At 38.9% G+C, this 23413-nt stretch overlaps 1 protein-coding gene across 3 annotated transcripts in view; it reads left to right on the plus strand.

The window, feature by feature from the left end:
- Positions 1–23413, plus strand: part of LOC131944852 (adenylate cyclase type 5) — a 167181-nt gene that overhangs the window by 89394 nt on the left and 54374 nt on the right. For all 3 annotated transcript variants that reach the window (XM_059305706.1, XM_059305708.1, XM_059305707.1), the window contains exon 3: positions 21199–21348. In XM_059305706.1, the coding sequence (XP_059161689.1) occupies positions 21199–21348 (150 nt within the window). The remainder of the gene's footprint in view (positions 1–21198; positions 21349–23413) is intronic.

Raw genomic sequence — 23413 nt, forward strand, 5'->3', positions numbered from 1 at the left:
CATCATTAGGGTTGTAATAAATAGATTGTCACATCATTAGGGTTGTAATAGATTGTCACATCATTAGGGTTGTAATAAATCGATTGTCACATCATTAGGGTTGTAATAAATAGATTGTCACATCATTAGGGTTGTAATAGATTGTCACATCATTAGGGTTGTAATAAATCGATTGTCACATCATTAGGGTTGTAATAAATAAATTGTCACATCATTAGGGTTGTAATAAATCGATGGTCACATCATTAAGGTTGTAATAAATAGATTGTCACATCATTAGGGTTGTAATAAATAGATTGTCACATAATTAGGGCTGTAATAAGAGGAAGTATGTATGATATTGTCACTCAGACTGTACCCTAATCCCGTAGCTAGTCTATCCAGCTTAGTGCTACAGGAAAAAAACAACCAATAGAGTTTACAGTAGAATGTTTACACATGTTACAACGGATGAAGTGTTGTGGAAAATAATTTTACTTGAATTTTGTATTTTCTATTTTATAATTTAAATACTTTTACGTAAGGCACCCATGTGAGAAGTTAATGCTGACATGACATTGTCGCTAGGTCAATGTGATGAGTAACATGACACTCATTATGCTAGTGTGATGAATGACATGACACCAACAGGAATGTTTTGTATGAGACTGACTTGCCTTGATGTATTACATAACCTGAGCACCTTTAAGTTTGCTGACTTGTCAGAATGTACTCAAGTACCAACTGTTCCATCTGACATGCTGTTACTTTACTTTCCTCAAGTTCAAACTGTACCATCTGACATGCTGTTACTTTAATTTAGCCTTAGAACACTTGCAACTAGGTACATCATTACAAACTACTGCCCTCCACGCCTCTAGTTATTACATTAGGCCACTCAAATTGTATTATAAAAAACAACCCGCCATAGTGGGAGCCAGCGGTATTAGCTACATGACAATGTCAGACAAAAGCTGAACCTAGGTTAGCCTGGCTTAGCCAAGTTTGGAAATTAATTTAAAAACTACATTAATATCATATCCAAAAGTGCGTTCGTTACAGGGTACGACGTGGTAGAGGAAAACGTCAATGACAAGAAACATAGTGTATCTTGTCATTGTAATCTAAACCTCCGATGTAGCTCCATACTTGAGATGTAGATTCTTATATCACACTTGAGAAATGATAATGAGCAGGGTCAGTTCCCGTCCTAGTTACATGTAATCAGAAGTCAAACCTGGTGTCGTTGAGTGAATTGATTAGCTTTAGATCCCTGATTAGAAGAGGATTAATTAATAAAAGAGCCAGGCGAGCTATCGATTTGACGAGGTCAACAAGTCCTGCTGTGGCTGATGTGTGCTTGTCTGTTCGCCACGGTGACATTTCAGTGTCAAAGTTCGAGGTCGTTTGGAGGGGGGATGGATATTTGGCGGGGTTTAACCGACTTTTTAAATTATATTGGTTTGTATGTGTCTGATGTTTGTTTGTATGTGTCTGATGTTTGTTTTTCTAAGATTGTTTTGTATCTGTCTGATTTAGGGGCCAATGAATTTTTTTTGGTTGTTGTAAATATGTGGACGTATTGTTAGTTAACTGATGCAAATGTTTTCTTTTTCATGAATTTTGTCTTATAAAATATGAGCTATATTAAATGTCTGACACTTTAAGAAACAATCATGTTTTAAGGTTGTCTGTTGTATTAGGTAAATAAACCGAGCTTAGATAGGCATATTGACAGCAAGTCAGACAGATATTTGATGTACTTGAACTAATGTTGTCCCTTTGTCCCACCTCACCCTCTCTCTCACAGGGAGAAAACATGGTATCGCTTATAGTGTGCTAAATATCCCAGAACACTAGACAAAGGAGAAAACATGGTATCGCTTATTGTGTGCTAAATATCCCAGCACACTAGACAAGCAAACATGATCACACGCTTCCACCTACAGAACTTGTCCATTACGCCGTTCGGACAAAATCAATTGTTACGTCAATAATGGTCAATACGGGTAAATGAGTGACGCCTTTTTGCGTTATAGGTTTTCTGTTTAGTGGCTAGTTAGTTGATTCTCTCTGTGGTTGAAGTAGGCTACACCAAGGTATTTTGTAGGCTACACCAAGGTATTTTGTAGGCTACACCAAGGTATTTTGTAGGCTACACCAAGGTGAAGTAGGCTACAACTCTGTTGAAAAATAGGCTAAATCGCTGTTGGGAAAAGTAGGCTACAACGCTGATGGAAAAGTAGACTGAACGTAGTCTGTAATGAAGTTGAACAAAGACACCCGGGGTCCAGTAATTGACCATGCGGACAGCGAGCACAGAGTCCCAGCGTGTGCAGCATTGTGTCGAGTGCAGGTAATTCCCACTAGTAAAGGCGTGCTACCTGCCGGCTGACAGATGAACTCACCACCCATTCCTCTAGAGTCTAGACAAAAGATAAGCTCTGCCAGTTGGTTTTATCTCTCTGTCCTGTTTCATTCATCTACTCAGTACAGTGGGCCTGTAGGTCACTGATGTATGTTTGTTTTCTATGTGGTACGATGTAACAACCCGGAGAGTGGGGGGTCAAGAATTTATCACAGCTTGATGCTACATTGATGTAGATGGTCAGCAACGTCCAGCATAACTGGTTCTATCCTCGTCATCATACCCTATCATCTCATTAATGATATCCTCTTCCTCATACCCTATCATCTCATTAATGATATCCTCTTCCTCATACCCTATCATCTCATTAATGATATCCTCTTCCTCATACCCTATCATCTCATTAATGATATCCTACGTGTTGTATCCCATCTATAATTGTCTACCTGCCCTCTTACTTCCGTATTATTTTACATGTTCTGTACCTTCCATATAATGTCCCATGTTTTGGATTTGTGCCAATCATCTCACCGTTATATCCTCACTGTATCACATTAAATCACTGTTATATCCCATAATATGACCGTCATATCCACAGTAAATCACCTTTATATCCTCATTACATCACCGTTATATTTCAATTATATCACCCTTATATCCCCAATATATCATGTTCATATGACCGTTATATCCCCATTACATGACCGTTATATCCCCATTATATGACCGTTATATCCCCATTACATGACCTTTATATCCCCATTGTATCACGCCATTTTGCCACAGCACTTGGCCTAACGTTTCTTATATCAAACTATATCCAGCAGTTTATTCCTTATCTTTCATTTCTGTCACTTGTCCAAAGCTGGCCTATTCAACATAAAAAAATCAATTCATTAACTCTTGTCTTTTTTCCCGTGCCCACAATACGATTGGAATAAGTAATTGTCTGGGTAACGAGATACCCAACTGTTAGATTCCATTGACAGGCTCCAGAGCTTTGGCTAATGGCACAATTTATTTAGAAACAGAAGATGCAAGCCTGTATGTTTTTGTGTCCGAGCATCGGTTTAATTAGAAGTTAATGACGAAAAAATGGCGACCTGTAAATTATTTTAAAAATTGCCTTGTTTGTGTGTATATAACTTGCGTTGCTGTATTTGGAATTCGCTTTTTTATTCTCATTAAAAATATTAACTGTTGAATAGAATTAGGAGACTGTAGCTGACAATCTTCCTATAGCAATGTTCTGTGATGTGATGTGGTATAGCTCGAGCAGTTGGTAATATATGTGCCATCGCGTCGTCGTATTTTGGACAAGTGGTTCTTGTACCTGCTCCATTCAGATATGTCAACAGGCCATGGTTCTGGTACCTGGTCCATTCAGACATGTGGGCAGGCCATGGTTCTGGTACCTGGTCCATTCAGGGCAGGCCATGGTTCTGGTACCTGCTCCATTCAGACATGTGGGCAGGCCATGGTTCTGGTACCTGGTCCATTCAGACGTGTCGGCAGGCCATGGTTCTGGTACCTGCTCCATTCAGACGTGTTGACAGGCCATGGTTCTGGTACCTGGTCCATTCAGACATGTGGGCAGGCCATGGTTCTGGTACCTGGTCCATTCAGACATGTGGGCAGGCCATGGTTCTGGTACCTGGTCCATTCAGACATGTGGGCAGGCCATGGTTCTGGTACCTGGTCTATTCAGATATGTGGGCAGGCCATGGTTCTGGTACCTGCTCCATTCAGACGTGTTGACAGGCCATGGTTCTGGTACCTGGTCCATTCAGACATGTGGGCAGGCCATGGTTCTGGTACCTGGTCCATTCAGACGTGTCGGCAGGCCATGGTTCTGGTACCTGGTCCATTCAGACATGTGGGCAGGCCATGGTTCTGGTACCTGGTCTATTCAGATATGTGGGCAGGCCATGGTTCTGGTACCTGGTCCATTCAGACATGTGGGCAGGCCATGGTTCTGGTACCTGGTCCATTCAGACATGTGGGCAGGCCATGGTTCTGGTACCTGGCCCATTCAGACATGTGGGCATACCATGGTTCTGGTACCTGCTCCATTCAGACATGTGGGCAGGCCATGGTTCTGGTACCTGGTCCATTCAGATATGTGGGCAGGCCATGGTTCTGGTACCTAGTCCATTCAGGTATGTGGACAGGCCATGGTTCTGGTACCTGGTCCATTCAGACATGTGGGCAGGCCATGGTTCTGGTACCTGGTCTATTCAGATATGTGGGCAGGCCATGGTTCTGGTACCTGGTCTATTCAGATATGTGGGCAGGCCATGGTTCTGGTACCTGGTCCATTCAGACATGTGGACAGGCCATGGTTCTGGTACCTGGTCCATTCAGACATGTGGGCAGGCCATGGTTCTGGTACCTGGTCCATTCAGACATGTGGGCAGGCCATGGTTCTGGTACCTGGTCCATTCAGGGCAGGCCATGGTTCTGGTACCTGGTCCATTCAGACATGTGGGCAGGCCATGGTTCTGGTACCTGGTCCATTCAGACATGTGGGCAGGCCATGGTTCTGGTACCTGGTCTATTCAGATATGTGGGCAGGCCATGTTTCTGGTACCTGGTCCATTCAGACATGTGGGCAGGCCATGGTTCTGGTACCTGGTCCATTCAGGGCAGGCCATGGTTCTGGTACCTGGTCCATTCAGACATGTGGGCAGGCCATGGTTCTGGTACCTGGTCCATTCAGACATGTGGGCAGGCCATGGTTCTGGTACCTGGCCCATTCAGACATGTGGGCAGGCCATGGTTCTGGTACCTGGTCCATTCAGACATGTGGGCAGGCCATGGTTCTGGTACCTGGTCTATTCAGATATGTGGGCAGGCCATGTTTCTGGTACCTGGTCCATTCAGATATGTGGGCAGGCCATGGTTCTGGTACCTGGTCCATTCAGACATGTGGGCAGGCCATGGTTCTGGTACCTGGTCTATTCAGATATGTGGGCAGGCCATGGTTCTGGTACCTGGTCCATTCAGATATGTGGGCAGGCCATGGTTCTGGTACCTGGCCCATTCAGACATGTGGGCAGGCCATGGTTCTGGTACCTGGTCTATTCAGATATGTGGGCAGGCCATGGTTCTGGTACCTGGTCTATTCAGATATGTGGGCAGGCCATGTTTCTGGTACCTGGTCCATTCAGATATGTGGGCAGGCCATGGTTCTGGTACCTGGTCCATTCAGACATGTGGGCAGGCCATGGTTCTGGTACCTGGTCCATTCAGACATGTGGGCTGGCCATGGTTCTGCTACCTGGTCCATTCAGACATGTGGGCAGGCCATGGTTCTGGTACCTGGTCCATTCAGATATGTGGGCAGGCCATGGTTCTGGTACCTGGTCCATTCAGATATGTGGGCAGGCCATGGTTCTGGTACCTGGTCCATTCAGGGCAGGCCATGGTTCTGGTACCTGGTCCATTCAGGGCAGGCCATGGTTCTGGTACCTTGTCCATTCAGACATGTGGGCAGGTCATGGTTCTGGTACCTGGTCCATTCAAGTATGTTAGAACCAGAAGGCGCTGGGTCTTTAGACAGTTTGTTCATTGGCTTTCATTTGGGTGAGCAAGGTTGCTTTCATTTTAGATGCATTTATAGTTATATGGGGGAAGGTAAAAAATATTTTTGTGGAAAGGTCTTTTATTGGTTAAGCTCTCGGTTCCCATTACTTTACTAAAACAAAAATCTCATTCTAAATCCATTTACCTACATGTTCACTAAATGATAAAATTGTTCTCTACAGTGTTTTGGAAAAAAATGTCAAAAATAATTTGACCAAGTTTCCTTAAATTAAAATCATTGAGGCAACATTTCTCTTCAATTTTCTTTCCCCGCCATTGTCAGCGCACATTGACAAGGAAGTGGCTTTGTGTATGGAAGAGACTCTCTGATTGGTTAAGAGCGGTAACCGTCCATGAAAGTATCATGGACTACATTTCAAAGCGGAAATGATGTGACAAGTTGATTTGGAGGAACTCTTCTTCGCTAGACGTCTGACACTGCGGCTGTCTCAAGCGAGACCGTTTTGTTTTCTCAAGTTTGGCATTGTTCAACTAGAATATTGATTCAAGACATTATCATGTTTGCGTTGTTCAACTAGAACATTGATGCAAGAAATTTTGATGTTTGCATTGTTCAACTAGAATATTGATTCAAGACATTATCATGTTTGCGTTGTTCAACTAGAACATTGATGCAAGAAATTTTGATGTTTGCATTGTTCAACTAGAATATTGATTCAAGACATTATCATGTGTGCGTTGTTCAACTAGAACATTTGATTAAAGAAATTTTGATGTTTGCATTGTTCAACTAGAATATTGATTCAAGACATTATCATGTGTGCGTTGTTCAACTAGAACATTTGATTAAAGAAATTTTGATGTTTGCATTGTTCAACCAGAATATTGATTCAAAAAAATACTCTATCCTGTAGATGACCCTATCCAATTTTAAGATCTCCGTGTATAGTTTCCTCTAGCCTATAGATGGCCCTTTCAAATATTTAAATGTGCTATCTTTTCACATTTTTGTAGACACAAATCCTTGATAAATGGCAAATGTCAACAAAGCATTAACAAATCTCGAGACGTAAGAAAGCTGCAGAAATTGACAATTCTCTTGCACTAAACCCATTTGACGCCTTCAAATTTTCCAATGCTTTTAAAAAATATTTAAAGGGTTTAGTTTAGATCTGTGAAAATGTTTCTCTAGGGTTTATTAGAGTTTTTTTTCAAAGCTGCTATCTGGAAGAAAACAAATGGAAATTATATTAACTCTAAGTGCAGTATAGTTTACTGCCAGCCAGTAGTAGCTCATTGCTGTTGGGGTATTTAAATCATAGAATAGAAATGTACATGGAGAGAACTTTGAGACCTGTAGCTCTTCGCCTCGCGATTCAAGATACAAATCTGTGGGGGGAGGGGGATTTTGAAAACCTGTTGTAACGTTTACTTATCTATCAGCCAGATAGATGGTGAACGTCCCCGGATTCTTTTTTCGGGGCCGTATGCAAATGACTTACAGCCTAAATGGATGAACTCTAACACAACAACACACTAGGGCTCGATCTCGATGTCTAGGGAAAACTAGTGATACTATTGAAGTTAAAACTCATCCAATCTGCATACAACCTTTAATAAGCGAACACAGTTGTGGCAGAACACAAGGTTAAACTAGATAAAATATTTAATCTATAAAATATCAAAACCCAACTTACAAAGCGTAAGAAAAAACACTATCACAGATTTCAACACAGTATAAAAATAGCCACGGGTCACACAACACTGCTATAGCTTCAAGAATCACTTGCGACAAGTAATATTATACTAGAAGACTAAAACAACTTAAGAAAGCAAAGCACACACAGGACTTAAGTTCTCTCACGTTCAAATGGTCAGAATCTATTGCCGGACAAAATGGACGGCTTGATCAAGGTAGACTGCTTGATCGAGGTAGACTGCCACGTGTGGCGTGTGTGCGGTGCAGTTAAAGACTTCTGCAACAGGGGAGGTTATCCTCAACTCATGTAGCTATTGGTTGGTATCAGAATCATTCAATCAGATCTTAATGGAAAATTTCTACGTCTTAGACACCCTTAATAAGACAGTGGAAAAACCCCAGGAGTTGCACAATCACTCCATATAAGGTATTATACAATGTCAAAATAAAAATGGAACCTTACTCGACCTAAGTAGGTCACATCCCCTCCCTTTTTGGAAGTGACAGATAGGTTCCACAAAAACATACATAAGGAACCGATCTGGCAATGAAAATAAAAAAAATGTTTTACAAATGTAGGCAATCAAAATCTTAATACCAGATGAAAATATCCCTGAACAAAAAAGGGAAGTAACTCAGACTTTTACAATTTGTGAAAGGGGAGTAACCCTTCCAAAAAATAATTATACATCAAAATCCCTCAAAAAAGGGTATTACAACATTTCCATGTGGATATTAAAAGTGGTAAACCCGCCAGGGTAAGACCTTTATTTCAATGACTAGCTACAATATCAACTGAGTCATATGAGACATATTATTATAAAAGATTACATATAATCAGAAACCACCTTTAATTAAGGTTCACCTGAAAATAAACAAAATATTCAACAGGATTGGCCTTTTGAAAAATTCAAAGCTCCTACCACTCATTTTCATGTGAGTGTCACCTAAACAAAACACCCGTGTATGGTCTCAATGAACCACAAAACATGTCACATGATCAATGTGTGTAACAAGATTCTACATCCCTGACAAACAATCAGCCACAACATTATCACTACCCTTAATGTGTGAAATTTCCAGATTAAAATTTTGGAAATATAAGCACCATCTCAATATTCTTTGATTTGTCTGTCCTAACTTAGAGGTAAATTTCAGGGGATCATGGTCAGAAAACACTCTGACTGGTTTGGTTGAAGAAGAGACATAAACTTCAAAATGTTGTAATGACAAAACCAAAGCTAAAGCTTCTTTTTCAATAGTAGAGTAATTCTTTTGGTTCTCATTTAACTTCCTGGAAAAAAAGGCAATGGGATGGTCAATTCCCATGTTGTCTTCTTGAAATAGGACTGAGCCAATGGCTAAGTTACTAGCATCAATGGCAAGATTAAAGGGCCTACTGAAATTTGGTGCAGCCATAACAGGAGCATTAGATAAAAATGACTTAATGGTTAAAAAAGCTTCTTGACATTTATTTGACCATTCAAACTCAACACCCTTTTTCAATAATGCAGTAAGAGGTTCAGCAATAGCTGAAAAGTTTTGACAGAACCGCCTATAGTAACCAGCCATCCCAAGGAACTTTTTGATTTCTTTACAATTTTTGGGAGGAGGTAACCTTACAATAGCATCTACTTTAGCTTCAATGGGCCGAACTTGGTTCGTTCCCACTTGATAACCCAAATAGGTAATTGAAGCTTTACAGAAATCACTTTTATGCAAGTTTACAGTAAAATTCAATTCAGACAATTTTCTAAAAAGGTTAGTCAACTGAACAATATGTTCTTCAAAAGTATTAGAAAATACAACTATATCATCTATGTAGGCCTCACATTGGTTTATGTCAGCAATGACAGAGTTAATGACCCTCTGGAAAGTTTGACCAGCATTTCGCATACCAAAGGGCATACGTTTGTATCTATAAAAACCATTAGGGGTTACAAAAGCAGATATTTCTTTTGCACGGTCAGATAATGGGATTTGCCAGTATCCTGAAAGTAAATCAATTTTGGAAATTATCTTAGCCTGACCAACTTTATCAATAACGTCTTCTATTCGAGGTAAAGGATAGGAATCAGCTTTGGTGAGCGCATTTACCTTCCTAAAGTCGGTCACAAACCTGAAAGATCCACCGTCTTTCGGGACTAGGAGACATGGGGAACTCCAGTTGCTGAAACTGGGCTCAATGATATCATTCTTGAGCATATAATCAATTTCATCTTTTATCAAAGCAGCTTTTTCCGGGTTAACTATATAGGGGTGTTGTTTGATGGGTTTTGCGTCACCTACGTCTACATCATGAGGTGGAACCTTCGCTTCTTTGGGGACATCCCCAAAAATAGAGGGAAATGTCTCGAATAACTGAGACAATATATGGATTTCCTCTGTGGACAAATGCATAAGGTGGACATTCAAATTATCTAAAAAGGAAGAATTTACCAATTTTGGGGGTTTCAATTTATCATGTATCACATCATCAGAAACATTTGAACATACAGGTAAAGTAATTTTAGCTGTGGAATGAAAATTGTTACAATTATCATAATACTTTTTCAGTGAGTTAACATGATACACTGTCTGTTTCTTTCTTCTGTCAGGCGTATTGACAACATAGTTCAAATCACTTAATTTTGAATGCACAGTAAAGGGTCCACAATATCTCAAGGATAACGCATTGTTCAAATTAGGCACTAGCACAAGAACTTTGTCGCCTGGATTGAATGTTCGTTTACAAGAACTCTTATCATACAGTCCTTTCATTCTCACTTGGGCCTTTCTTAAGTTCTTGTGAGCCATTTCGCACACAGCTTTCAGTCGAACGTGAAAATCGTCAAAGTTTTCCACTGGATGATCACTGGTACCTGTCCAACGTTCGTGGATCAGCTTCAGGGGACCACGGACAGAATGTCCAAATACAAGTTGAAAAGGAGAGTAACCTAAAGAGTCCTGGACACAGTCCCTCGCAGCGAAAATAATCCAAGGAACAGTCTCATCCCATTGGGTGTTACTAGTTAGCGAACGTTCTTAGCATGGTTTTGAGGGTTTGGTGGAACCTCTCAAGTACGCCTTGAGACTGAGGGTGGTAGGCTGAGCTGGTGATGTGGGTAACGCCTAGCTTGGCTAGTGCTTCCTGAAAATGGTGACTGGTGAAGTTGGTGCCTTGATCTGTTTGCACGATTCTAGGTAATCCAAAGGTAGTGAAGAACCGGGTCATGGCTCTGACTACAGTCTTTGCCTTAATGTTCCGTAAGGGAATCGCCTCGGGAAAACGGGTACTTGAACACATAAAGGTAAGTAGGTACTCGTTGCCCGCCTTGGTTTTAGGCAAGGGACCTACACAGTCCATGCCGATTTTAGAAAAGGGTTCTTCTAATACAGGAATCGGACTCAAAGGGGCCTTAGGAATTTTCTGGTTTGGCTTTCCGGCCAACTGACAGTTCGTGCAACTTTTACAGTAACGCGACACATCATTTCTCATTTTGGGCCAAAAGAACAGTTCTTGGATCTTCGCCGTCGTTTTAGTGACTCCTGGGTGCGTTGACATTGGATGGTCATGTGCCAGCTTAAGTATTTCATGCCGATAAGGTGGAGGGACCCACAGCTGGTTTTTACCCAACCATGGTTCGGCTGGTGAGGCATTCATTGGTATAGAGCGACGAAAGAAGAGGCCGTTCTCGGAGAAATATTCCCCATCGTCAGATGATAGAGATTTTTCGACCATTGCTTTGAGTTCCGCGTCGACTTGTTGAGCTTTAATGATGTCTTCCTGAGATATCCTCAGGGGTAAGCCCAGGCTTGTGTTTTCTGGAAGCATAGACTCCAGTTTGAGAGTCGAATTTCTTGACGATGATGGCGGGTGTGGTTCAGACGTTGTGTCAGCCAATTGTTTGGTCTGGCTTCTTGTCACCGCACATGCAGGATACAGTTCATAATCATTATCTGGAACTGTTGACAAAGGGTCTGAAACCGTACAGGGGTATACTTTGCTTCCCGCAAGGTCATTCCCTAAAAGTAGGTGTACTCCTGGAACAGGAATACTATCTATCACACCTAAAATGACTTCACCTTCGACGAGATGATGTTTCAGGGCAAACTTGTGGAGAGGGACGACAGTAGATTTTGTCCCCACTCCCTGGATAATGGAAATATTTCCGGTGTTCGTCTCTGGTGTAATGTCCATTGAACTTTTCAAAAGAAGTGATTGTGACGCTCCTGTGTCTCTTAGGACGGTGATATTCTTCTGAGACAACGGATCACCTGGTTTGCTAATGATGGCTTCGGCAATAAAAGATGAAAAGTCAACTTTTCTCGATCCCTCGAGATCGGTAGACTCGGAAGAAACTGGATGGTGGCGTGAACAGTCAAAATGTGACTGCACATAATGTGTGGAGACTTGACTACCTTCTTGCGGACACTTAGGGTTAGAGTCCTTTAGAATTCTAGAGTTCATAGTTGAACTGGCTGCTTGAGGGGATAGAGCATAGTGCGCAGAAGTACGCACCACCTCTCTGTTATATTGACGACGTTTGTAACAGTCCTTGACAAGATGACCAGGTCTTTTGCAGAACTGGCATACTGCTCGACGATTGAGAGTTGATCTTGGGTTCTCTCTGGACTGTGATGCCTTCACGTATTGGCCAACAGGAGGATTGCTGCCAAAAAGGGGAAGCACGGGGTTGAGGCGGTTTCCTGACACTGGTGGTTTCTTATGCACCAACATATATGTGTCAGCCGACTCAGCAGCCTTCTGGATGTCAGTTATCTTGTTATCCAGTATGTGTAGTCGTATCTCTTCAGGCAGGGACGTTAGGAATTCTTCCCTTAGGATAAGTGACCTGAGTTTCTCAAACTCAGAAACTTCCTCAGAGTGTAGCCACCTTGAGAATATTTTCTCCTTTTCAAAGAGAAATTCCACATATGATTGAGTGGGTAACTTGCGGAGTGCTCGGAATTTTATCCGATAGGCCTCGGGCGTCAGTTCGTAGGCCTTCAAAATGGCAGTCTTGACCAAACTATAGTTATTTTGAACGTCGTGAGAGAGTGCCTGGTATGTTTTTGCAGCTTTCCCAGTAAGGACCGAGCTCAATAAAGCAGTAATGGAAGTTTCGGGCCATTCACATGTCTTCGCTAAACTCTCAAATGAGTTAAAGAAAACGACCAAATCTGTTTCATCAAATTTAGGCACTAATTTCCCAAATTTGGCAATCACTTGCCCCACCGACAACTTTTTTGGATCTACCAGAGAAGTAACATCACTAACTTGACCAAACTCTAATTCCAACCTCCTCTTATCTAAAGCAATTTTAGCCTCTAATTCCTTTTCTTTTAAAGCCTTCTCTAAAGCAATTCTAGCTTCTAATTCTACCTTCTCTAGAGGTTTCTCCTCGCGGAGTAACACACCAGCCAACAAACTTTCATCAAATACCCCTTCATTAATAAAATGAACAACAATTTTATCTTTCAACACCTCTGACTTCTGCGTAACAGAATAATCCAATTTCAATTCCTTAACAACACTAATCAAAACTTTTCTACTCAACTTCTCTACCTCTTCAAAAGTGGGATTAGCCAAAAAAGATTCCATTTCACTAACTTTCAAAACCAAAACAAGCCTAGATTCACTAACTTAACACGGTGCGTTGGGCCGTGTACTTGACCTCTTATCGTGACACGTCTGGCTGTTGACCTAGATAATTCTAGCCTGCGCGCGTTTCAATAACACGGCTTCACTGGATAGAAAAACAACTAAATCAAACTAAACTTAGTGCTTAACTGATATAACCAACAACTGGAACGACAGATTAAATCTCGGCGAGCCCCCACTTTGTAACGTTTACCTATCTATCAGCCAGATAGATGGTGAACGTCCCCGGATTCTTTTTTCGGGGCCGTATGCAAATGACTTACAGCCTAAATGGATGAACTCTAACACAACAACACACTAGGGCTCGATCTCGATGTCTAGGGAAAACTAGTGATACTATTGAAGTTAAAACTCATCCAATCTGCATACAACCTTTAATAAGCGAACACAGTTGTGGCAGAACACAAGGTTAAACTAGATAAAATATTTAATCTATAAAATATCAAAACCCAACTTACAAAGCGTAAGAAAAAACACTATCACAGATTTCAACACAGTATAAAAATAGCCACGGGTCACACAACACTGCTATAGCTTCAAGAATCACTTGCGACAAGTAATATTATACTAGAAGACTAAAACAACTTAAGAAAGCAAAGCACACACAGGACTTAAGTTCTCTCACGTTCAAATGGTCAGAATCTATTGCCGGACAAAATGGACGGCTTGATCAAGGTAGACTGCTTGATCGAGGTAGACTGCCACGTGTGGCGTGTGTGCGGTGCAGTTAAAGACTTCTGCAACAGGGGAGGTTATCCTCAACTCATGTAGCTATTGGTTGGGATGGTCATCTGATCAGAATCATTCAATCAGATCTTAATGGAAAATTTCTACGTCTTAGACACCCTTAATAAGACAGTGGAAAAACCCCAGGAGTTGCACAATCACTCCATATAAGGTATTATACAATGTCAAAATAAAAATGGAACCTTACTCGACCTAAGTAGGTCACACTGTACAACTACGGCCTTCGCTAAGGATACAAACACACACAAAAACGTTATAAGGCACACAGGTTTTGTATTGATAATAGCTAGAGTAACATCTGGTAAACTATTACTATTAGATCTAAGTTAAAAGCAGAAACAGCATGTGTAGATCCCCTAAAAAATTATCGTAAAAACTGCAACAAAAATAAACAGCACTTCGTATTCCAATACCCAACGATGCGATATTTTCACAATCGAACCATCTATAACGCAAGCTCTAAATCCGCAACTGGAAATTCCGAGCTTTCATTATCGGCCGGGGTATCGATTTGATTTGTCTTTTAAGTTTTGTTTGAATAGAAAAGTACAGCTCTTGAATTGATGGCCTTGCTTTTCGTTAATGAACTGTGCTGCCACTCATGTTTACCCAAGCGTGGGGTGTGGGGGAGGGAGGGGGGTGATGACAGTGTGGGGGAGGGAGGGGGTGATGACAGTGGTTCAACTGTTTGTTAAGATATGATCGATGCCTCCAATACAACACGATTCACTTCATTTCTCTGTATTTTGTATTAAGGTAGCGAAGAATGTATAAAACAAGTTTCGCGGTTCGGGAGTTTGAATCTCCATTTAAACGCATATGCATTTATTGATTTGTTATTTATCGACCTAAAGTATTGATTAGGCTCTGGCATTGTGTTGATACATCAAAGTAACACTGGTTCAACTCGTGATATTTTTTTAATGAAACTATTGTAATCACCCGGGGCTTTAATGTTACGGATGTTATTAGATATAAGATAAAATATCTCAGGGCTAGATATCACAAACAAAATACCAAGGGCTAGATATAAGATAAAATATCTCAGGGCTAGATATAAGATAAAATATCTTAGGGCAAGATAAAATATCTCAGGGCTAGATATAAGATAAAATATCTCAAAGCTAGATAGAAGATAAAATATCTCAGGGCTAGACAGAAGATAAAATATCTCAGGGCTAGATATCACAAACAAAATACCACGGGCTAGATATAAGATAAAATATTCAGGGCAAGATACAAGATAAAATATGTTGTAGTTGTTCGAATTGTAAAATATTATGATGTATTTTTAACAAGTTTTGTTATTTGTTCTAATAAAATGCGACATGTTTGTATACCACTGTATCATATAGAACTATGTGACTATAAAGTACACACGTGATGATGTTGTAGTACACACGGTGTGATGTAGTACACACCAGATGATGTAGTACACACGTGATGATGTTGTAGTACACACGGTGTGATGTAGTACAAACGTGATGCGGTTGTAGTACATACGTGATGACGTTGTACTAACGTGATGATTTAGTACACACCAGATGGTGTAGTACACATGGTGATGATGTAGTACATACGTGATAATCTATTGCATCTAGATCTATTACTTTATACAGATGAAGACATTATATCGTTGAAGTTTTTTTTCTTAAAACGATCATAACATTTGTCTAGAATTGTACAAATATTTTAAACAACTTTAATGAACCCGCTTTAATTAGGTTTGTTTTTCTTTAGTAGAACTTGTTTTGAACATTTGTTCATTTTATTTTACATTGCTGAATAATATAAAAGGATTAATTAAATTGTTAATTAATCATTTACTCGCATCGGAATTTTTATTTATAATCCTTAAATTTAAAACGAACAAATAATTTTTTCCCTATCTTATTAGATCTAAATAAGACAATAAGGTTGTCGGGTTTGGACGGGGTTGGCGAGTGGTTGGGTAGGACTGTTGTTTGGTTCTTGGAAGCCTTCGTCTGTGGTCTATGGATTTTGGCTTCAGGCATTCTTATCTTTTTCTTTCCCTTAGTGCAACTAAGTCAGATCGTTTGTTGACACGTTTTCATGGAGCCAAGTCAAGTTGATGTTTTACTGTAACATCTGAATATCTCCACTGTCGTCTCACGGAAATCATTCTCTCCACTCTCTGTTCTTGTCTAACTGAAATCATTCTCCCCACTCTCTGTTCTTGTCTCACTGAAATCATTCTCCCCACTCTCTGTTCTTGTCTCACTGAAATCATTCTCCCCACACTCTGTTCTTGTCTCACTGAAATCATTCTCCCCACTCTCTGTTCTTGTCTCACTGAAATCATTCTCCCCACTCTCTGTTCTTGTCTCACTGAAATCATTCTCCCCACTCTCTGTTCTTGTCTCACTGAAATCATTCTCCCCACTCTCTGTTCTTGTCTCACTGAAATCATTCTCCCCACTCTCTGTTCTTGTCTCACTGAAATCATTCTCCCCACTCTCTGTTCTTGTCTCACTGAAATCATTCTCCCCACTCTCTGTTCTTGCCCCCCCCCCCCCGTGTCTCACTGAAATCCATTACCAGTTGAACAACCTAAGCCCCTATTTAAAATAATCTCCTTGTGTGGTTGAACACATTCTTGCTGTCGTTACCTCTCCATCACACCCCTACCACACCCATGTGAATCCCCCACCCCCACCCCGTACCACTCAGGCAACTAGGAGATTATCTAAGCAGTAACGAAAATTCCTGGAAATGATAGCTTTGTAGTTTTGTGTTCCAGGAATTTTTAAAAAATATTTCTGTAGTAACACTACACGGCTGCCAAGTTTGACGTATTTTATTATTTAAAATTGGTGTTAAATGTAGAGATTGGCTGCTTATGATGTTAATCCCCATATCTTTTGTTATAAACATGTCGTAGGCCGACTTTGTGAACGGTGTCAGTTATAACGATTTTTAAAAAGTAACGTAAACTTGTGCTAGCGTTACTGAAGACGTGTGCATATAGCGCAAACAGGTCAACTAAAGTCTGGTGGACAGACAAGTCAAAGTCTGGTGGACAGACAAGTCAACTAAAGTCTGGTGGACAGACAAGTCAACTAAAGTCTGGTGGACAGACAAGACAACTAAAGTCTGGTGGACAGACAAGACAACTAAAGTCTGGTGTACAGACAAGACAACTAAAGTCCGGTGGACAGACAAGTCAAAGTCTGGTGGACAGACAAGTCAACTAAAGTCTGGTGGACAGACAAGTCAACTAAAGTCTGGTGGACAGACAAGACAACTAAAGTCTGGTGTACAGACAAGTCAACTAAAGTCTGGTGGATAGACAAGACAACTAAAGTCTGGTGTACAGACAATACAACTAAAGTCTGATGGACAGACAAGACAACAAAGTCTGGTGTACAGACAAGTCAACTAAAGTCTGGTGGATAGACAAGACAACAAAGTCTGGTGTACAGACAAGACAACTAAAGTCTGGTGGACAGACAAGTCAAAGTCTGGTGGAGAGACACGTCAACAAATGTCCGGTGAACAGACAAGACAACAATGTCTGGTGGTCAGACAAATAAACAAAGTCTGGACATAACAAGTCAACAAATCTAGACAGAAATGTCAACAAAACTCTACACAGACAAGTCAATACATTTTGGGAAGCTATAAAATAATTTTCACTGTGGCGGGGCTAGATTTTAAACCAACAAAGGCCTTTTGTAAAGGGATGTATCGTTCATCTGAAGCGATGGCAGTCTTCGTTAGAATAATTTGAGAGGGGGTTCTAGAATAATTTAAGCTACGGGGAATACATAGATACGGCAGTTCTTCTTTGTTATCTATATACTACTAAAAGTCAAGTTTGTTTACATGTTTGAATATTTATTTTTTTGTTTTTTTGTTTGTTTTTTTGTTTGCCTGATTGACTATTGCTCATGGTTGCACTCATCGTGGAAAGCTGTAAAATAGTATGTAGGTAGAGAAATTTTTTTGTTTTAAGACAGACTGTTAATCACAAATTTATTTAAAGACGTTAATTAATTTATTGATTTATTCATTGTTAAATTAACCGTATTTTTTAAAAATGTTAATACTTTGAATAAACTTTGTGGGGATAGTGACGTCCCTTGATGTGTTTACTTTTTTGGTACAATAAAAATGGCGGACTCCATCATAGACTTTGTGGCCCATTCGAAAGTTTAACACGTTACAAAGCTAATTTTCTGCCGGCTATAACTTAAACAATACGTCCGTTTGCTGTATTTATTACGTTCCAACACTTATATCAATTTTCAACTGTCTTTTTCATTTAGTTTTACGATAAATTTCTCTAGATCTAAAGATCAGCTGTCGAAGGAAAGTTATTTATAGATCTAGATCTAGAATCTAGAATCTAAAAATCTAGGTCAAATCAAAGATTTATTAGTTATAAATACAATAAAAAAAACTAAACTTTAGCAAACCAGTCGTAGATCTAGAATATAGATAATTTTATCTAGATTTAGATAATAATGAGTTTCTATATACTAAACTATTTTAGACCTTTATTATTTTATATAAATCTTTGTTTGTATAGCTATGAAATATGCTAATTAGGAAATGCTGGATTTTGGATAACTTAAGATTCATACGCGGCTTCTATACCGCTAAGTGTGCAAAATTATAGACGTAAACTCTAGATATAGCTCAGTCGTAGATCTAAAATATAGATATTTTTCTATCTAGATTAGATAATAATGATTTTCTATATACTAAACTATTTTAGACCTTTATTATTTTATATAAATCTTTGTTTGGAATATGGTAATTTTGAAATGCTCGCTCCGGGCCTATAAGCGTAGCTAATGATTAGATTAAGATTCTAGGTCTAGCAAGAAAAACTAAACATAAGAAGACTTAAGCAAAAGAGTCGTAGAATCTAGACTAGATCTAGATAATTCTATCTATATCTAGATAATTTCAGACCTTCTTTATTTTATATAAATCTTTGTTTGGCTAATTTAAGATAAAATTTAATTTGAAAGTTACTACTACTAGAGTTAGAACTAGATCTATGCGCGTAAGGAGACTCAAAGTATAGTATAAAACTTCACTTGTAATGTCACGAGTAAATAGCTAACTTGGTAGTGCGGTCGACATATGTTGGAGCGCCAAAATGGTTTGGAAAAATAAATTGAAAGGTTGAGGGGGGTTCAAATGGAAAGTTTGAGTGGGGGGTGGGGGTGCACATCAAAAGTTTGAGGGGGGGGGGTTGAAAACCGAAATCTTGGGGGGGGGGTTCAAATCGAAAGTTTATCCCCGGGAAGGGTCGCTATGACTCTGAGTGACAGACGTGATGTTTTATGATGGATGACCCCCGAAACCCACAGTTATCCAACGGATGACGGGTATTCTAGTTTATTATAATTCTTAGAAAATGGGCTAAAACATATCGGCGGGTACATTTAGTTGAAGACAAAAATAGAAGACTATTTATAAATAAGTCAACTGAAATTCTTTTCTGTTCGCAAAGCACCCCTACACGTATGATAACGGAATGAAGACGAGTTTAGGAAAGAAAGAAGGTTTTAAACTTTAAATTATTGGTCGCATTTTTCTTACACTCACTTAAAAAAATCAAATTAAAATAATTAACATTTACTTGGCTCTGATGTAAAAAAAAAAAAGCACGTAGCCAAAATGGAAATTCGACAGACAATGGTAGCCGAAATTGGAACTTTCATTTAACAATTAGGGATACAAAAAAGTGTCGGCGATTCTATTTTGTATTCAATTATGTTCCTAGTTTTTAATCCACCCCACTTTTTTAAAGATACATTTTAGATTGTAGGAGTTTTGTTCCTTTCGTTTAACCCAATAACAACGTAGTCTGGTTTAGCCAATCATTTTCAAAAGTCAGAGTCTCTTTGTTCATTTTATCCTTCCCTGGACTACACAGAATTATTTTTTTTTATTTTAAAATTTCTTTTCTTCTCTTAAATCTTGAGTAATGTTGATATTGATTTAGTTTTGTGCTTGTAATTACAGATAATGAGGAGTTTGTGTTTGTTCAGCTGGCCGTCTGACGCTTGCTATTCATAGACCGTCCAAAAAAAAAATTTAAACAGAAAAAAATAATATTGGAAAAAATGTGATTGTGTTTGTTCTTTTTATAATCTGTTATTTATTAAGACAGCGCTTTTAAACAGGAATTTTAATGAGTTTACAAAGTTTTTTTTTACCACAAATGTAGACGGTATGTATTATCTGCTTAAAATATCTGGGCAATGTATTGTAAGGTTATTTAATGGCCAGATAATATTCAATAGTCCAAGTAAAGATATTGTTGTTACCGGTATAATTATCTTATATATAGCTGCTAAACTTGTCGGATGACAGGCAAAAGTTTGTTTTTAATTATTTATGTTTTGTTAGATATTCCGTAGGATATGATTTATAGAAACATCACGACGCGACAAAATATGAACTAATATTTTATCCAAATAGAGTACTTTTGACTCTATGGTATCGTTAAAAATCTGTCCATTTCTCTTAATGGCTTATTTATATCAATTTTAATACAGACTTAGCCAATGTATAATAGGCTGCAGTACGCCACATAAACCACTCTAGCACCATGTTCTCTCTGACCCTCTTCCGCCCCCCACTTCACACACCAAATGACGACCCCCGGACCGTCTTTAACGTACCACTCACCTACTGAGTCAAAAAACACATAGTATAACAATTATTACTGTTCACCATTTCACTGTTTTTTAATTAATAAAATGTTAAGTAGTAGGCCAATTAATATAGGATAGTTATATTCACCAGTTGTAACCCAACTTTACCTTCTAACATTAGCGCAGCGTAAGACCCTTTATCCTGCAACCTATATTATGCGACTCTTATTTCAACCAGATGGAAAAAATCTAAAGCCTGTCAGACAACAGGATAGTTTAAATTTTAAAATCATTGAATATTTTCTTGTTCATAATATGTTCATTCCATTGTTTTTTCCGTACAATGATATCACTGTAAGACTTCTAAATTTAAATCATTTTGATAGTAGCCTATTCATATACGAAACTAATAAAATGCATTTTCATCTGCGCTTGCGTCAATGTTAGCCTATATAGATTTAACATAGAATTGTAGAAGTCTAGAGATAATGTTGTTGTAGTGAAAAGTTTCATTTAACCGCCCCAGCTGGTGAGATGAGACGATACTAAATGGTCTCGTTTTGTTATCGTCTTGCAGGTGAAGATCAACATTTTCATCTACGTTTGCGTCAATGTTATCGGCATATTTTTCCACTACCCAATGGAGGCCCAGCAGAGAGAGGCCTTTCTGGAAACACGAAACTGTATCAGTGTCCGGCTGGCGACACAGAAGGAAAACCAGAAGCAGGTCAGTGCTTTTTTATGCTCAGTTTAAGTGTGGAAGCAACGGATTAATTGGAGTGAGGCGAGTCGGTTTATATAGATCATTTACAAACAGAATTATTAGAAGAAGGTCATTTTAAATTGGTTGTCATTATTAGAAGCAGCTCATTTTAAATTGGTTGTCATTATTAGAAGCAGCTCATTTTAAATTGGTTGTCATTATTAGAAGCAGCTCATTTTAAATTATCAGGAATTATTAGGGGCAGGTCATTTTATATTAGATGTCATTATTAGAAGCAGTTCGTTTTAAATTGGTTGTCATTATTAGAAGCTTCTCATTTTAAATTGGATGTCATTATTCGAAGCTGGTCATTTTAAATTGGATGTCATTATTAGAAGCTTCTCATTTTAAATTGGATGTCATTATTCGAAGCTGGTCATTTTAAATTGGATGTCATTATTAGAAGCAGTTCGTTTTAAATTGGATGTCATTATTAGGAGCAGCTAGTTTTAAATTGGATGTCATTATTAGAAGCAGCTAGTTTTAAATTGGATGTCATTATTAGGGGCAGGTCATTTTAAATCAGTTGGCTCATTAACAGTGTGGACGTTTTATATCAGATGGCAAATTACAAGCAGGTCATTTTTTAATTAGCTCAGTTAAAAACAAGTCAATTTTCAGCATAAAAAACAACTACTAATTGGCTTAATTAGAAGCTAGTAATTTTGCTAATACAATTAAAGAGATGTTATTTCTAAACTAGTTGACTTTATGCAAATAAAGAAAGTGTTTTCTTTCTGAGTTTTTCTATCGCTTATTAAGTTTGTTGAAGACAAATCCCGCTTCAAATCTGTAATGTAATTATTTTTGCCATTAGTGAAAAAGAGGTCATTAAAGTACCATCCACCAGTCCGCTTAATGTGGGTTCAGTTCTAGTTTTGACCCGTGTAATTGTTGCCCGGCACCCGTAATTATATTAGTGGGTAATAATTTGATTTTGTTTTAAGCTCAGATTTTAAATAGAATTAAAGTGAAATTGTAGCGTAAAGTTAAAATCACGGGACTTATACCTGACGGAACTAACAGCAAATAAATTTTAATGTATGTGAACGAAATCACCCATGACTTTAACCTTTAATGCAGACGTTGCTACTTTTAAAACTACCATAGTAATTTATTTGATTGTAAAAAAATGTATATGTAATTTATGGTGAAAAATTGGAATGTTTTAAAGCACTGCATTGTGAGCAGTATTAATCTGAAGCGATTGAATCGACGTTACTCACTCTTAGCTTAGCAGACATCAATAACAAAGCATGAATACAAATACAAGATCAAGACAGAAATTAAAGGCCTGTAGATCGAATGCAGTCGTTTTTACGGAACGTTTGCCGGCGTGCCGGCTTTTCTCCACTTGATCAGCTTTTAGAAAGCAGCTTACGGTTACACTAGACTGGCCGGAAAAGTTTGATCATTACCGGCATCCTCTTTGGCGTGAAGTTCTAATCCCTATTGATGCAATAATTTGAGCAGAGTTGGGCCTTAACAAGCACACATGAAAGGGCCGACCGTCTCGCAGATCGCGACCCTCGAGTTAGGCCGGTGCCGGTCATTATGCTGGTAATTATATCAGCCACAGACTGGAGATCTCTCGCTTCAATTAACCGGTTCAAAATTGTGGGAGTTGCTCAAATAGCCAACTGTATATTGCCCTGATTGATTAGAGACGAGGCAGACTGTTTCGTTTTGTGCTGATGTCAGAATTTAAGTTTTAGCTTCATTCCTGTCCCATCCTACAATACCTGTATTTCACTCAGCTTAATTCCTAGCCCATCCTCTACTATTTATTGCTACATGACTTATCACAACATTTTACAAAGTTGTGTCATATTTAAACAGGCTAGTATGTGTTAGCTAAAACCAATAAACCATATTTGTTTTCCTGTACAATTGAATAATAATGAAATATGACAATCAAGACAAAATAATAAAAAATGATATTTGTATCACAAATTTCGTACATTTCAAAATAGTTGGTAAAGATATTAGACATAATAGTGCAGCACAAAGTGAATAAAGAAAGTTTCAA

Source organism: Physella acuta, unplaced genomic scaffold (genome assembly GCF_028476545.2).
Source record: "Physella acuta isolate Inbredline_101_S28 unplaced genomic scaffold, ASM2847654v3 ptg000511l, whole genome shotgun sequence".
Classification (NCBI taxonomy): domain Eukaryota; kingdom Metazoa; phylum Mollusca; class Gastropoda; family Physidae; genus Physella; species Physella acuta.